We start from the raw sequence: 18,332 nt of genomic DNA, 5'->3' as shown, positions 1-18,332 counted from the left end.
CACCCCCAACACCGCCCCCTGCCCACCCCTGTACACACCCGCCCCCTCTCCAGGGCAGCTGGACTGGACGCCAATAACAACACTGCTGCTGCTGCTGCCTTTGTGGGGTAAGTCTCCAAATAGCGCGCGTGCGCACACAGCCACATACACAACGTTTTACTGCAACTTTTTGACAGGTTCCACCTTTACCCTGCACAGGACAATGTTGGTCAGATTATCTGAGGAAGGGGCGGTGGGGGTTAAGGGACATCTTTGTAGAACTCTGGGGAAAGTGTGGGGAGAGACAGAGGGCAGGCAGTCAGTCAGTAATTTGGAGACAGTGCCTGTTTAATCTCTGTTGGAAATGCGTCTTTGTAATGTTTCCATAGAGACCTCGAGATTTGCTTTGGATAATCCGATTTTCAGATAATTGGTATTCGGATAATTGAGATTCCTCTATGAGCTTATTCAAGAAGTGTGTTTATTCTTTAAAATCAGCAATGAATATGCCTTGATTGGTTTTAATGATGCACCCTTCTTCATCAAATTTAGTTCCTTTGATTAAAATACATAAACAAAAGTTAGGAAAAGACAAGTTAGTTTGTCAAGCCAACTCCTCACTCATGATAATCTGAAGTATCATCATAAGACAGTACTGAACCCAACATCAGCAATGTAATCTCTTTTCTGGCATGAAAAAACAATGGATAATAAAAATGGCGGGAAATTCGTTTCTAACCCACTCTTTGGCAGTCAGAACCAATCTAGCTGATTATTTGGACCATGTTTTATTTTGAAAGCCACTTTAATTCTGGTTGATGGAGCCTGTTCCCCAGTCATAAAGTGGTCCACCTCTATATTGAAGGCATGCAGATAATTAACATTAGCCGATAACAGAATGTGTCTCAGAAAAGATTTGTCAAACCGCTTTCTTCTTATTCTTCCGTAGTTCAAGCTTGGGTCATGGCTTTCCCCTCAATCTGTTAACTAGAGTAATTTATCAGTAGGCATTTTATTTTCTACCTGAAACCTTGCATTTATGTTCTAACTTGTTAGAAATGAGTGATTTCAGCTCTTGTCTATGGTAATCATCCTATTTCTCAAGTGACTGAGTATTAGTTGTATTCTATATAATATGATTTTTTTTTCAGAAAGTTCATGATAAGTATTTGGTCTCAGCCCACTGGCAGCTGTGTGGGTCTAGATTTCCCATTTTGGTGTGCTGACTTTCACCTCATTGATCATCTTCCTAAAGTATTTTTCTTGTTTTCCATTTTAAGTACTTTTCAAGTCATAGTTTTTGTCTTATTGGTTATTTGTGATGAGTATTCCTCAATGTTCTGATAACATTGTGATAAAATGTTTTCCTTTTTTCTTTGACTATTGTGAGTATTTACTCCCTTCATACCAGTATCCTAACAGTGGAAAACAATCTTTGTTATTTGCCACTGGAATTTTTTCAGTTTTCAGCATCTTTTAGATTTTGCCCTTTAACACCAATTTTCCATTTTTATTGGGGGGGGCGGGAAGCACTTGAACATTTCATAATTATAATCTCCCATTTCTAATATCATTCTGGAGAATCTTTACATTTCTTCGTATTTGAAGTATGCCTGTGCTTTCCCTCAAATCTTAATATTCACTCTTGCATTCTTCGTCAGTTTGGCATAGGAACATGAGGTGTACAGTTTGATTCCATTGTGGCTGATTTTTACTTTAACTCCATTTTCCCATCTTTGCTGCATAGCAGTGGACATCCTAACCTAATTCAAACTCCATGTTGAAAGCTTCAGTTGTTTTTGAAGTCAACCTTTTAGACAAATTTGATCAAACTAATTTCACTCCGAATGCCCCAACCTTAATTTTAACAAAATGCCTGTTTGCACTCTAGTCTCTCTGGGGAACGAAATAGTTTCTCTGTTTCTATCTTTTCTAATCCTTACTGCATTTTAAATTTCATGTTCACCTGTATTCTAGGACATATATTCAACTTGGCCTTGTAATTTAGTCCTCTGAGACCCAGAAACAACCTAGTGAATCTGCACTGTGCACTTATCTGTGGCAGCCAGTAAACCAACTGAAAGATGTAATATAAAGGTGAACTTGCAAATATTCTCCAACTGGAATGAAGTTTCCTTTTCTTTGTAATTCCTTCCTTTTCGGTCCAACTCATCCGTGCCAACCAGATATCCTCAATTCCTCTCGTCCCATTTGCCAGCACTTGGCTTATATCCCTCTAAACTCTTCCTATTCATACACCCATCCAGATGCCTTTTAAATGTTGTAATTATCCCAGCCTCCACCACTTCCTGAAGGAGTTCATTCCATACACACTCTGCCCTCTGTGTGAAAATTGTTGCCCCTTAAGTCACATCTAAATCTTTCCCCTCTCGCCCTAAACCTATGCCCCTCATGATTTTATCAACCTTTATAAGGTCACCCTCCAACGCTCCAAAAGAAACAGCCCAAGCCTATTCAGCCTCTCCCTGTAGCTCAAACCCTCCAACCCTAGCAACATGCTTGCAAATCTTTTCTGAACTTTTTCAAGTTTCACAACATCCTTCCTTGAGGAGGGAGACCAGAATTGTGCACACTATTCCAAAAGTGGCCTAACCAATGTATTGTACAGCTGCAACATGACCTCCCAACTCCTACATTCAGTGCACTGACCAATAAAGGAAAGCATACCAAACACCACCTTCACTATCCTATCTACCTGTAACTCCACTTTGGTGGAACTATGAACCTGCACTCCAAGGTCTCTTTGTTCAGCAACACTCCCCAAGACCTTACCATTAAGTATACAAGGCCTGCTCTGATTTGCCTTTCCAAAATGCAGCACCTCTCATTTATCTAAATTAAATTCCCATCTGCTGAAATCCAATATGTCATTATTCTTTTACTTTCATAATTGTGCATTAGGTTTCAGTGGTTTGTGTAAAATAGATACACAATCTTTTGTGCTATGCACAGATTTGTAGTGGATGTGGATTCATTTGAGGTATTCAAAAAGATATTGCATGCTTTTTTTGAATAGAAACAGCATGCAGGGATTGGGAAAAAGATAGGAGATTGTGATTAAGCCAGAATACTCACAGCTGGTGTAGATATCTTGGGTCTCATCCTGCAACACAACAGTTGTGTAATTCTATCATATTTGTTCAACACTCAATCACATTATCCTTAGTGACTGGGAGCTCCCCAGAATTGGCACAACCACTGGCTGGTGTTGTCTTATTTGGTAGAAGGGGTGAGGATGATAATTTAGTAGTACTGTCACCAGACTAGTAATCCATACACCCAGTTAATGTTTTTGGGAGTTGACTTCAAGTCCCACTGCGGCAAATAGTAGACTTTGAATTCAGTAAAAATCTAGAGTTTGAAGTCTAATGACTATGAAACTGTTCTCAGTTCTCATAAAAACCCATCTCATTCATTAGGGAAAGAGACTGCCATCCTTACTTCTGGTCTACATATAACTCCAACCCACAGCAATATGATTGATTGGTAACTTCCCTCTGAAATGGTCTAGCAAGTCAGTTATATCAACCATTTTACTAAGTCTAAAGAATGAAATGAAACTAAGCAACTACCTGGCATCAACCAAGGCACCATAACTGACTATGGTGAACACAGCCCTGTTGACACCGTGCAAAGTCTAATTTGATAACATCTGGAAATAGTGAAACCTTTTAACTCCTTTCCTAATGGTTTTTTATGTGTACCTACACGAAACAGGCACCACCATCTTCTCAAGGATAGGGATAGGCAATAAATGGTGGCCTAGACAGTGATGTCCACATAGTAATGAGTGATTTGTTTTTTAATAATTTTGTTTTGTGTTACAGGTAGGGCAGGAACTTGAAGTTCGACCTGGTATTGTGTCAAAAGACCATGAGGGGAAGCTGATGTGCAAGCCCATCTTTTCAAAGATTGTGTCACTCTTTGCAGAGCACAATGACCTTCAGTTTGCAGTACCAGGTGGCCTTATTGGTAAGGAGCATACTTTACTTTTAAGCCGTCCAGTTTTGAAGTTTTACCTGATAAAGCATATTACCTAATTGTTGGTATGGTCCAGAAAGTCACTTAACACAGTGCAGGAAATACTTTTTTGTATGTTAGTATGTTGAGAAAGCCATTTCATGGGAAAAGAAATGCAAATGATCCACCTTTATGCTTATTCATAATAAATGACTTATTTATTATTGATAATAAGTTGTTTTAATTAGCAAATGCCTTTTTATATGATTAGAAATATTTTTTGTAGATGATTGTACTCCAGCAATTCAGCCAAGTAAAATAGCATTAAAAAATCAGAAGCCTACTTATTTTCAAAGCACATAACAAGCAATGCTGCTGGTTGAATATTTCTAAAGTTTGATAGCTTAGAATCTGTACAAGTACTAAATTATTGTTCAGTTTAAACTATAACATTCCATTGTGCATGTTCAGTTCCTTCTGTTTCAAGCTGGACTTTCAAAATTAAGCTTGTCCTCAAAGTTGGAATTGATCAGTTCCACTCAATGAATATCTGTTTAAAAATATTTCATGGCCTAGTCAATTGACAAAAAAGTCATTTTAATCACTGAGTCATTAGATTTTCGTTTTGTGTGTGATAATGATCAGTGCCAAGTATTGTAAAAAATCAACCATATTGTCAAGGACAAAATTTGATCCCTTACTGTCTGTCATCAGTATGTTTTGTGATGAAAATAGTATGTTTTCTTACCTTCAGTGCGGGACCCAGTTAAATAAGTCCAGCAGTAAGATTAGAATATATTCAGTATTGTGAAGTGTCAATTTTTCTCCCCATGCAATAGTGTACTTTGGTATATACCCAGTGCATTATGAGACTCATAGCCAGCAGATTGCAAAGAGTTGATAGCTGTCCAATTCTTGGAAAGAGCAAAACTACTATTATTTTTCGTGACTGAGCTTGCTTCTTTTAGGTGTTGGAACTAAAATTGATCCAACTTTGTGCCGTGCTGATCGTATGGTGGGACAGGTGCTTGGTGCTGTTGGAGCTCTTCCAGAAATCTTCACAGAGCTGGAAATCTCCTATTTTCTTCTCAGGCGATTGTTGGGTGTGCGTACAGAAGGAGACAAGAAAGCAGCAAAGGTGAATTCAAAATTGTGCATTACCTCATTTTTGAAAATAGTACTTAAAAATAAGTTTTGAAGAATTGGGTGGCATATTAATCTGCTGAAACGTGGCTTTGAAGTTCAGAAAATTAAGTTTTCTTTTAAACAAGTGTCTGGGCCATAAGTTTACTGAAACAATAGATAAATCGAGAAGTTTTTAGTTTGTTACAAAAATGTTAAAATGAGCAATTCTTACTTATTCTTGGATTTTGTATTTAAAGTATGCATTGTTTATTATGTTGCACCATTTATTTAATTAGTGAAATTGTATTTAGTAATTGGTAGCCAAAAAAACTTACCAATGATCCTTAATAGCACCTTCCAAATCCATGATCACTTCCACCTAGAGATCTCCACCTACAAGTTCCCCTCCAAACCACTCACCATCCTGAAGTGGAAACATATCGCCGTTGCTGGGTCAAAATCCTAGATTTCCCTCCTTCAGGGCATTTTGGGTTAACTTGCATCATGTGAAGTGCAGAGGTTCAAGAAGGCAGGTCACCACCACTTTTTCAAGTGCAGCTGGGAAGAGGCAGTAAATTCAGGCCCGCCAGCAAAGCCCATGTCCCATTTGTGGGGGTTTTTATAAAACGTTTTATAAGAAGTGAATTTTAGCATCTGATTTTGTTCCTTTAGGTACAAAAGTTATCCAAAAATGAGGTGTTGATGGTAAATATAGGATCCCTTTCTACTGGAGGAAGGGTCAGTGCTGTGAAGGCTGATTTGGGGAAGATAGTGCTCACAAATCCAGTGTGCACAGAAGTTGGTGAAAAGATCGCCCTTAGCCGAAGAGTAGAGAAACACTGGCGGTGAGTAGCAAAATTGGCATAAGTATCAAGTTTTCAGGGGAAGTTCTGCAAGTTCGTATTTTTGCACACTTTGAAAACATATTTATAACTTAAATTTCGAAACTTGTTTCAATAGGATTATTCAAAATGATACCCCGAGAAACATGTTTTTAAGAACACATTGAGAATAATGATGGAAACGGTATTGTTGATTTACATTGGGAAAAGAAAATCAACATTGTTTTCAGAAATGGAATGTTACTTCTAAGCATTAAAGATGATTGAAAACAAAAGTTAAAGTTGCTTTGATCTTAATCAACCTTTAACCATAGTTTTTTTGTTTATACCCAACATAAAAATTGAACACATTGAAAGCAATCAAAATTATGAATCTGTTCCAAGTGTATCAGAGTTGACAAAATGAGAGCTATCCCCATAGTTCACATCAGGAAATCTGCTGCTTAAGACTGACTTTTCAACAGTAAAGGAAAACCAAATGCCAAATTACCCACATTGTTCACAATGATCAGAGCTCATTGCTGAATTTAGCTAACACCTATATATAATGGGCTTATTTTCAGAATAGCTGTAAGGCAGCAAGATCTAGAAGGGATTGATTTTGAGGTGTTACCGATTGCACAATTATGAAACACACGTAGAAATTGGAATTAACTTTCAGTTAGTGGTTGACTTTACTAATTTTGTATTAGACCATAAGATGCAGGAGCAAAATTAGGCCATTTTAGCCAATCGAAACTGCTCCACCATTTAATCATGGCTGAACTGTTTCTCAACTCCATTTTTCTCCTCCTCCTCATCCATTCCCCCCCATGACCTTTGATCCACTTTGCTAATCAAGAACCTGTCTATCTCACTTAAATACATTTAGCGACTTGGCCATCACAGCCTTTTGAGGCAATGATTTCCACAGATTCACCGCCCTCTGAAAAATTACTCCTTATCTTTATTCTAAACGATCGTTCCATAACTTTGAGGCTGTCTCTCTGGGCCCTAGTCTCTCCTACTAGTGGAAGCATTTTATCCACGTCCATTCTATCCAGGCCTCTTTATTATGAGAAGACCCCCCACCTCCTATCCTTCTAAACTTCATCCAGTACAGACCCATGTTTATGTTTAAGCTCTTCAACCTTGGCATCATTATTGAAAACCTCCTGTGGACCCTCTCCAATGCCAGCATATCCTTTCTTAGATATGGGGCCCCGAAACTGCTCTCACCATTCCAAATGCATTGGAACCAGAACCTTATTAAGCCTCATCAGTACATCTTTATTCTTGGCCACCTGAAATAAATGCTAACATTGCATTTACCTTCCTAACTACCAGCTTGAACATGCAAGTTAACCTTAAGAAAATCAAGTACCAGGACTCTTAAGTCCCTGTGTATTTCAGATTTCTAAAGCTTTTCCTCATTTTGAAAGCGTTGTGCAGGAGTTATTGCAAATTATTCACACTTCCTTCTTCCATATGGTTCAATGAACAATGTACCATCTAATGTGATACAAAAGTTTACACACCAGGAAATATCCTGGATTAATTCTCTCACTCTGGATTAACAAATTGGTCCTAGGGCACCAGTAGGGTCAACGCACTTCAGCTTGTTTTATAATGATCTCTTCTAGAAAATGAATTAGAATTGATTATAATATCATTCAGTTGTATAAACTTAACTTTGTTTCATTCACTCATTAGCTTTTTTCCTTTCTCACAGTTTAATTGGCTGGGGTCAGATAAGAAGAGGTGTAACGATAAAGCCAACAGTTGATGATGATTAACCTAGAGAGAATTATATCTTGAAGAGGACAAAGTGGACTGCCTGCCGCAGTATATAACATTTTCCAAATACAGTTAAATACTACTTAAACATGGTTGAAAAGAACTTATGGTATCAAGCCAGTTGACTTGGAAAAGTGATTTTTTAAAAAAAATGCAAATATCTCCTGGTGATAAAAAAAATCTAATTTATATTTGATTAGAAATTGTTTTCGCTGCAAGAATAAAGTTTCATTTCAATCAGGTCTGTCAACATTGGCAGTCAGTGAACGTAAAACATTAAAAGTGTTTTGACATTTAAAAATAATGTGTATTTTACCTTCCTTGACATTTCTATTTTCCCTCCTAAATCTACATCTTTCAACTGTTTCATTCAAATACAATAATTTTGTCTGCACCACAAGGGATTGTCCTTGCATTTGATAAATTGTGTTGAGAAGGGTGATTGAGGCAAATTTATTTAAGCAAGATCAAGGCCATCAGACCATTGAATTTCATGCTTATTGATTATCAAACTTTGTTGTTCTCATTAGAATGTTTTGAGAGTTTATTACATGAACTCAAACTGCCTTCAGTTTGGAAACTGGTTCTAACTTTATATCAATCAAGCAATCAAGTAGAGAATAACTTGCTGATATGTTGCAGTTTACAACTTATTCCGTACAGAATATTGGGATATAAATCATCTTTGACAGCTGTCAGTACGGATCCTGTATGAAATGAACGTGCAGACTCTGGGCATGAGCTCTCAGAACAAAACTAGCACAATTTGTTTACATCTGCAAATTCTCTCAAAGGCAGTTTGGATGAGAAGTGGAAAATGTCTCACTGGTATTTATCAGTAGTGGAAAGTCTGGAGTGGAGTGGAAGTATGTTTTATTATTCAATTATTTCATCAAATGACTGATCTCTATTGATCCTGGTTACTGAAAGGAATGTTTTAATTTTTTGTGCAGTTTGGTGTATTTAAAAATCAAAACCTTGAACTGATCACATTAATCTTGTCAATATATTGAAATGTTCAACTCCTATGAACAATACTGCAAGGTAACAAAAAATTGGTGGATATAATTATCAAATGGAAGTTTGCTCAGTCCTTTTGTTCCCAAGTGACATTGCTTCTTGCAAAGTTATTTATAATTTTTATTATATAACAGGGATTCAGTTTGTTTCAGCCACTAAATAATTCAGCCATATAGACCAATCTTTGCTGATTCAGGGCACCTCTTGAACATATTACCCTACCCTGCAGATACCAACTCGGAAGGAAATGAAAGCAAAACATTTATTGCTAAGAGATTATGTTCACTATTGCAAATAATATCTAGGCAGCTATTTTAAAAATGGCCATTTGAATGACAAGCTAATGCTGACGTGTGGATATAAAACTGTATGCAACAAAAGAGACAAGAAGAAAATTAACGAAGAAACAAAATCTTCGGTCGCAGTAGTTATGCTGATTAAAGGAACAATTACTGAATCAAAGCAAAACATGGCAAAACATAAATTTTATGCCTTGAGTGCTACAGATAAAGAGCCACAGAATTCCTGTGGTGTGGAAGCAGGTTATTCAGCCCATTGAATCCACACTGACTCTCCGAAGAGCATCCCACTCAGACCCAACCCCATCCCTGTATCCCTGCATTTCACGTGGTGAACCCACCTAGCCTGCACCTCTCTCCACACTATGAATTATATAACATGACCAATCCATCTAACCTGCATATCTCGAATGTGGGACGAAATTGACATAGACACGGGGAAAACATGTAAGCTCCACACACACAGTTGCCAGAAGGTGGAATTGAACCTGGGTCTCTGGTGGTGCAGCTGCTGAGCCACTGTACTGCCCTATATAGTCACTTGAAAATTGTATGGAAGCATCTACATGTAAAACACGTCTTTTGTATCAATTAGTTGTCATTTTGAGAACATTTATCTAATATTTATGTCTCTGAAATTCTCATCACAGCTAGCTGACATCTAAAATATTTCTTGATCTCTTTTCTGGTTATACTTACTACTTGAAATTGCACGAATGGTGTTAGATAATTGAAAATTTCAAAGTTAACTTTAAGTGCTTTTATAATTTTCAAATCTATGATGTCTTTATTAACAATTTTTATTCAACTTTGTGTTTTATTATTCTACAGAAACACTAATTATTCCAATGTTTAAGGTAAAAAAAGGATAAATGCTTAACAATCATTAATTTTCGACCTTTTTCAATGACCTGCAGCTTCAGTAGACATGGCACCTTTCATATAAATTTCAAGGGGAATTTGGCCTGTCTTGCTGGTTTATTAACCATTTTTTTGACTCCATTCTTTTTTTTTTAATCAGTAGAAAATAGACAATTCCTACTGTGCTCAAATGACTAAAAATAAACCATCAATTCTACTGGTTGTGGTTATACCAAATCGAAATACTCAGCACTGCTGGCAGCATTTGTGGAGAGAGAACGGTTTTCCTGTTTCGAATCTATGATCTTCCATCAGGGGAGGAAAAATGAAAGTCATCAATTTTAAAATATCAACTCTGGTTGTTTCTTTACAGACTGTGCCAGATCTGACTATTTCTGGAGGGTTTTTATTGTCAGCATTGCTGTTTTTGTATTCCTTTGCAAATTTTTTTTATTCAGGCAACCATTGCCTGTTTAATCCTATGGGCTTCAGTTTTGCTAACAAGTCTCAAGTCACTTTTTAAAATTTTGATTCTCATATGGAACTATCATTCCTTGGGCCACTTTACGTTCTTCAGCTGCCATTTGTGATTGTTGAGATTTCTTCAGTACTTTGTCTTCAAGTAGTAACACTACAGTATTGGTTCAGTTTCAATTCCAAATCTGCAGTTTAGTATTGCTCTATCAATTCAAGATCCCTTTGTTCCATTCCTGTCAAATAAGATGGATTAAACCTGTTAGTTTCACTGTATATATGTTCATCCCCTTTAATGTTTTGAAAAATTGTATCTGAACTGAATTGCTAAGACACTTCCCTTCAAATCTATGGGCCTGAGATCTAGTCATGAAACAATCCAGTATTAGTACAATATAAGCATGTTATCTTATTTATATCATCTTTTTGGTTCCAATCTTTCTCCTTTATTACTTTGGTATCCTTCAGTTTGTTCTTAAAACTAGTACATCCTTTAATTTGCAGATGGTTTTTATTCCTCAAATTTCCTTGTAGATTCCAATAACACCATCACCACATCCATAACCTTTGAGATATCATGGATATTTGCTAGAACTGCTGCTTTTGAAATTTGACTCTTGCCTAAATAAATTTTTGGTTTTGCAAGGTGACAATCCGGTTCTCTGTGGGTTGCCACCTTGTGGTGGAGAAGCTTGTGTGGTCCTGAGATCTTGTGTGTGATGCTGACTGGTGGTAAGGTCAAGGATGAAGACTCTGACCAAGAACAATCGATCAAGACCCCCAACGATGGAACAGGCAGACAAAGTTACTTTGAACTCAATGGCTATGAAAGTTACAACAAATCTGTCAACTCCAATCGTTGTGGTCTCCATGCCATTGGAATCAGTTGGTTGATTTGCAAAGTATTGTGTGCTTCTTAGAGTGCAACATCAAGTATATGTCAAATACACACACAGGCATCTTTGCTCTGTGGTCTACTTGCGTTCGGGGGAGGGGGACGGGAGCAGGCAACTGGAAGCTCCTAGTTAAGAACCGGCAGGAAAGCAGTGAATACTTGCTTCAGTCAGTCAACTATTGGACAGAAGTAGGAAAGTTGTTCGGTACCAGTATTCACATCTGAGCAGCCCTATTTAGGATCCATTCTGCTCAGCCTGAACTGGGAAGGGACTAGAAAAGGTGCTGTATAAATAGTCTGCTTCACCCCATCCTGTCTGGAAAGCTGCGTCCAGAGGGATCACCATTATGCAGTTGAAAAACATCAAGAAGTGAGACTATGAAATTTGGAACCTGGAATATACGAGTGCTGATGGAAACTCAGACCAGCCAGAGAGAAGAACTGCCTTTACTTGGGAACTCCAACAATTCAACTTTGACATTGTTCTGAATGAGACCTGCAGAGCTAGAGAAGGGCAACTTTAAGGAAAAGCAAGGTCAATACTTTACTTTTTCTGGAAAGGACTTGATCCTGAACAACTGAGGATCCATGGAGTAGGTTTTGCCATCTAAAATAGCCTACTTCAGAAGTTGAAAAAACAACCACTGGGAATCAATGACTGTTTCATGACTGCGAATCCAGCTCGTCGAGAACCAACGTGCCACTAGCATCAGCACCTGTGCTCCAATTCTGGACACTGAATAAGAAATAAAGGAGAACTTCTATGCCCAACTTTATAACATCCTTTCCTCTGTTCCCAACAATGATAAGAGCATTCTCTTGGGTGACTTCAGTGCCAGAGTTGGGAAAGATCATAGGCTTTGGACTGGAATAATAGGCAAGGTCAATGCCAATGGAACACTCTGCCTCACCAAATGTGCTGAACACAGTCCAGTGATTACAAACCCCTTATTTCGCCAGAAAAACAGGCACAAAGTCTCCTGATAGTATCCATGCTCCAAACACTGGCATCTCATTGACTACATCACCATACAATCTTAGGACCAACAAGATGTACTGATAACAACAGCTATTACTGGTGGCAGATGGGTACCGGGCAGACCATCAACTCATTCGCCATGAAAATGAAGATTTGGCCCAAAAGGAAACACCAGAATCACAACACCCAAGAAATTCAATTTGATATCCTCTAATACATCAACCATGTACAGAAGTTTCAACAAAATCTTTAAGAGCAACTGCCTCAACAAATCCCACCATCTGTAGAAGAATACTGGAATCAATTGAACAACATTATCATCACCTCCTGCAAAGAAATAGTTTGATTCAAGATGAAAAAACATCAGGATTGGTTCGATGATCATGACAAACTACTCCAGCAACTTATTGACGAAAAGAGAAAAGCTTTCATCATCTTACAAAATGACCAACAATCAGCTACCAAATGGAAACTCTATCAGGAATGCAAGGCTGCAGTCCAGAAGAGCACCGGAAGTCTGAAAAACCAATGATGGAGGAAGGAAGCTCAGGAAATCCAACAACGAGCAAATGCCAATGACATTTGAGGCTTCTTCCACAGCCTCCCTCAAAAGCAAAGATGGTTCAACCATCCTGAAGGACTATGCTGATATCAATTCTAGATGGAGGGAAACACTTTGAAGATTTTCTAAATCAAACTGTCCCATTTGACTGGAATGTGATTTAACAATATTCCAAAACAGCCTGTTAACAACTCCCTAAGCAAAGTACCAACACATGAAGAAGTGAAGGAAGCCATCAAAACCTTGAAAAAACATCAAGGCTGCTGGAGTTGATGGAATACCAGCCAAGGTCTACAAAATTGGAGGTAACCAACAGCATCAACTTCTCATCAAGATCTGGATAAATCAAGACATACGAATAGACTTTAAAGACTCAGCAATTATTACCATCTACAAAAGGAAAGGTTATCGATCTGAATACAGAAACTATCGCAGAATTTCCCTGTTAGTAACAGCAGGAAAGATTCTTCCTGCGTAATGAACAACTGAATCAAGCCTTTAGCCGAGAAGATCCTTCCAGAGACACAAGCTGGCTTTAGACCATTACATGGAACAATCGACATGATCTTCACTTCGCGACAACTACAAGAAAAATGTGAACAACTTGGATATGGCATTCATTGATCTTATCAAAGCCTCTGACTCTGTATCAAGGGAACTCCTATGAGATGTCCTATTCACCTATGGATGCCCTGAAAAGTACATTCAAATCCTGAGATGACTCCATGATGGCATGCTTGCCAGTTATGGTCAGCAACAGTAACCGTGAGCCTTTTCAAGTCAGATCAGGAGTAAAATAGGGACACGTAATTGCCCCAACTTTGTTCACCATCTTTACTGTGACAATTATCCACATCATCAAGGATGACCTACCCCTAGGAATCGAAATTGTCTGCTGAACAGATGGCAGACTTTTCAATCTTGGCCGTCTTGAGTCCAAAACAAGACATCTATGAGTTCCCTCGTCAAGTTCCAATCCGCAGATAATAACAGCATTGCAGCTTTCTCAGAAAACCATCTGCAACAGATTCTGACTCCCTTCAACCATGCACACATGAAACTTGGAATTACCATCCATTCCAAGAAGACTCTGATCATCTATCAACCATCACCCACAGACAAATCTGATGGAACTATCAATTCAACTTGGTGAAACCTGGAAAATGTGAACCACTTTTCGTATCTTGGAAGTCACCTTCTCCTCCAATGTCAACCTTAATCACGAGATCTAACATTGTCTTAAATGCGCTGGAACAGCTTTTGGACGTCTCCAAACAAGAGTCTTTCATGATTGTGACATCTGGACAGACACCAAAATGTTAGTATACAAAGCAGTGTTGATCCCAATGCTCCTGTTTGCATTGGAAATTTGGACAGCATACTGACTACATCTGAAGGTACTGGAAAAGTTCCATCAACAATGTCTTCAAACATCTTGAATATCAGCTGGGAAGATAGGAGAACTAACATCAATCATTGAAGCCTGCGTCATCAAGAATCAACTAAAATTGAGCCGTCACGTTGTTCAGATGAAAGATAAACATCTGCCGAAACAAATCTTCTACTTCGACCTTAAAGAAGGCAAACATCAAAGAGGCAGACAACAGAAGAGATTCAAATATGTTTGTAAAGCTAACATGAAGAAATGTAACATCGACATCAACAGTTGACAAACCAGTGCCAAGGGCAGGAAACTCTGGTAAGCTATCATCTGAAAAGGAACAGCAACTTTCAAAGCCAGCAGATGTGCAGGACTAGAAGAAAAAAAACAAAGCAAGGCAACAACAACCAAAGCTCAATCTGCCATCTGGAACTACTTGTCCAGAATGCGGAAGACCTTTCAAAGCCAAGATTGGACTCGTAAGCCAACTGAAGACCATAAGTAGATCAAAAGAACGAAGACCATCATCTTCGACCTCTTGGGATAGTCACTGTTATGAAGATGTAGATGTATACTGTACCTTTGAGAGAGGGGAAGCTGGCATGGACTAAAACCACAGAGTGTGCTGAACAATTTAAAAATGTCACATTTGGTTGACACAAATAGCTGATGCTGCGTTGCCATGGTCCAAATTCAAATTCAGCCAATCAGTTTAAATTTGAATTTTACTGTTTGGGGTGATATCAAACCAATGAAATTATCTGATGTTTTGCGGTATAAAACTGGACATTTTGAACGGTATGGGGAGAACTGCAAAGAGCACCAACACGTACAGACTGCCAGCTGAATAGCTCTCTGAAAGGTACCTGTTCATAAGAAAGGTTGTGCAGCAAAAGAGCTAAGAAAAGATGACCCAGGAAAATACAGCAGAAAATCTACAAAGGAGAATCAACAAAGCTGGCTGGTTTCAAAATCTGACTTTTTATGTAAATCTTAATCGGGTTTTTTTTATTGAACTAGTACTGTAGAATGGGAGGTCTAAAAAAATAGGTTGAAGAGAAAGAAGTTGTAAATAGTTTTAGTGTTCTCTTTTGGACTTAAAGAATAACATTGTTAATTTTTACTTTTAAATAGTGAGATCTGGGATAGTTCTTTGCCACTCAAAATTTAACAGATTATGGTGCAAGGTGTGGCTGGTTTAAATTAGCAGAGGGGTTTACCCCATATCGTAACATGACAATTTCTGAATTCTTCCATAATCATAGCTTCCCTTATTCTGAATTTATTTTCTAACTTTAATGATCCCATAACATTTCTTTTTTTTTCTCTTACGAATTCTACAAATATTTGATTTATGTTTAGAACCACAGAAATGATACAGCACAGAATGGGGCTATTCAGCCCATCTCATTCATGTTGATTCAAAGTCACCTAGCTGACCTTTCTGATCCCATCTTTCTGCACATGGACCATAGCTCTGTAGCTTAAAGCACTTAAGTATCTGGATCTGCATCTTAAGAGTTCAGGATCTCTGCCTCCATCACAAACTCAGACACTGAATTTCAGATGCCTACCACCCTCTGCATAAAACAAAGTTTTTTTTCATGTTCCCTCTAATTCATCTGTCACTTATCTTGAATCTGTGACCCTGGTTCTTGAACAGTCTAAGGAAAACCGGTTCTTCACATCTGTTCTAACTCTACCCCTCCCAATGTTTCATACTTCAATCATATCTAATCTCTGTTCCAAGGAAAACAACCCCAATTTCTCCAATCCTCATAGCTACAATTCTGCAGCACAGGGACATTCTAGTAAATCTCTGTATTCTGTTCAGAGTAATTACATCCTTCCTGTAATGTGGTGACCAGAACTGCATACAATACTCACCAATTTCTTGTATAGTTTCATTATTATGCCCCTACTTCTATATTCTACTGCAACCTTTATGGATCTGTGCACTTGCATGCCAATATTTCTCACTTCCTCTACCCCTCTCAGTATATTCCTGTTTATTGTGTATTTCCTCTTCATGTTTGATGTACTAAATGCATTACCTTATGCTTAGCAGAATAAGTGTAAATCAAACTGTCCCATTTGACAGGAATGTCAAATGAAATCCATCTGCCAATTTCCTCCCACCATCCTATCTATATAACTTTGGAACTTATAGCTATCGTCTACACTATCCACGACATGGTCAATTTTTGTGTCATCTGAGAGTTTCCCCAAGTTGCTGCCCAGATTCACGTCCACATTCTTAATGTATGTAACAGAACAGCAGGGGTACCAACACGAAGCCCTGTGTACCACCACTTGAAACAGCTTTCTGTTTGCAAGGGCAACCATCGACTATTACCCTTTGTTTCCTGTTACTGAGCCAAATTTGGATCCAATTCAAAACATAACACTATATCCCAAAAGCTTTTGCTTTTTTGACCAGTCAGCCATGTGGGACCTTATCAATGGCTTACTAAAATTGATGGAGACAATATCTACTTGTCCTTGTTTCCATGTATTTTTAAAATATTAATAAGCATCAGTGTGTTGCCTTTTTAAAACCATTTTCATATTCAGTAGATTGTTCTTCCAACAAATGTGTATACATAGTCATAACCACACTAATGTCTTTTAGCAACATTGTAAGCCCAGTTATTAATTCAAATGAGGCAAAATACTTTCTGGCTTCCCTTCTTTCAGCTATTCACTGGCTGAGTCATGTTGTCTAATCCCCCTATCTCTTAGGAGTTCAAGCTTCTTTAATTTCATTAACAATTCCTTTTCTTCCCTTTCCGCTATTCTGTTTTTTCTTTATCCCTTTTCCAATTCAAGCTGCCTTATTTACAAATCTGTCCTCCATTTCCATTCCTCTTCTCTCAATCTCTTCAAGTATTTTTATTGTTTCTCTCTAAGTTAAGTTTCTTTATTTCTAACAGTCTCTTAGCTAATTCTGGCTGTGCTATCTTAATTTCAGATCTCCCTTGTAATTCTAAATGCTGGATCTTAGACATCTCCTTCAAGATCTCGCTTCTACCTCGAACTTCAATTGAACTGTTAACTCTTATTATAGCCTTCATCAAAGATTTCTAATGTACTGTTATGTATATTTTACTCCCAGAAAACTGTTAATAACATTGAAAATCCAGTCCACATGTAAACTTCACCATACTACTCCTGTATTATGTTCAGAACCTTTGTTGTGAGTAACATAGTTGTATCAGTCCCTAGTCTTTCCTGAGACACAAGCATTTGCTTCTGCTATGCCATTGTAATGAATCACCTTTTGGCGCAGTTTATCACTCCACTTGAATCTTCAGTTGTGACTGAACCCATCTTACCCAAAGTGCACAACATCTGCGCTATTTTTATCTCCCTTTTCTCTGTTTCTTGTATCTTTGTGCAAAGGTAGATCAGAAAAGAATGACAGAACAATTTCAACAAGGAGAGAAAAAATTAGAGTACTAGAAAATGCTAGCAAGAAATCTAAAAACAGACAAGAGCTATCTAATGAAGAAAATTGTTACAGACTGAGCATTCGTCTAATTGTCCAGACTGACTTTCTCTTAATGAAAATAGGGAGATAACAGATAAATAGGTATTTCGCATCAGTTTTCACGTTAGAGGAAACAAGTAATATCTCAAATAGTTGTGAATCAGGAAATGGAATAGAGGTATTAAATCAAGAAACATTCAATTAGCAGGAAAGTGGCACTGGACAAATTGTTGGAGGTAGAGGTCTGACAACGTCTTGGTGGATTTAATCCTCAGGTCTTAAAAGAAGTGGCTGGTGAGGAAAGATCATTCAACCCAAAACGTTAACTCTGATTTCTATCCACTGATGCGACCAGACCTACTGAGCAGACGGGTCTATCCGCTCAAGGATAGATTACCTGTTTGTGTCCCGAACGCTCTCGGTCAGATCCACCGACGTCAAGCCGGTGTTCTTCTCCGACCATTGCCTCCTGCTGGCCGACTGTCACCTACAGGACGAGTAGCGGGCTGGTAAGGGAACGTGGAAGCTGAACACAAAGCTGTTGACCCTGGGAAACACTGAGGAGCTCAGGAGGGACTACGCAGGTTGGAGAACCGTAAAGCCTCTCTTTGAGTCCCCAGCGGACTGGTGGGAAACAGTAAAAGGGAACATCAAGAGGTCCTTCATCC

General features: G+C 38.2%; 1 protein-coding gene across 1 annotated transcript in view; it reads left to right on the top strand.

The window, feature by feature from the left end:
• eif2s3 (eukaryotic translation initiation factor 2, subunit 3 gamma) overlaps positions 1 to 8,004 on the top strand; it is a 34,691-nt gene extending 26,687 nt beyond the window's left edge. The window contains exons 9-12 of the mRNA XM_043700765.1: positions 3,828 to 3,972; positions 4,929 to 5,098; positions 5,758 to 5,930; positions 7,639 to 8,004. Coding sequence (XP_043556700.1) covers positions 3,828 to 3,972; positions 4,929 to 5,098; positions 5,758 to 5,930; positions 7,639 to 7,702 — 552 coding nt within the window. The 3' untranslated portion in view covers positions 7,703 to 8,004. The remainder of the gene's footprint in view (positions 1 to 3,827; positions 3,973 to 4,928; positions 5,099 to 5,757; positions 5,931 to 7,638) is intronic.
• Positions 8,005 to 18,332: the final 10,328 nt, after the last annotated feature.

The sequence above is a fragment of the Chiloscyllium plagiosum genome, chromosome 12, assembly GCF_004010195.1.
Source record: "Chiloscyllium plagiosum isolate BGI_BamShark_2017 chromosome 12, ASM401019v2, whole genome shotgun sequence".
Taxonomy (NCBI): Eukaryota; Metazoa; Chordata; class Chondrichthyes; order Orectolobiformes; family Hemiscylliidae; genus Chiloscyllium; species Chiloscyllium plagiosum.
This window is presented reverse-complemented; position numbering and strand designations above follow the sequence as displayed.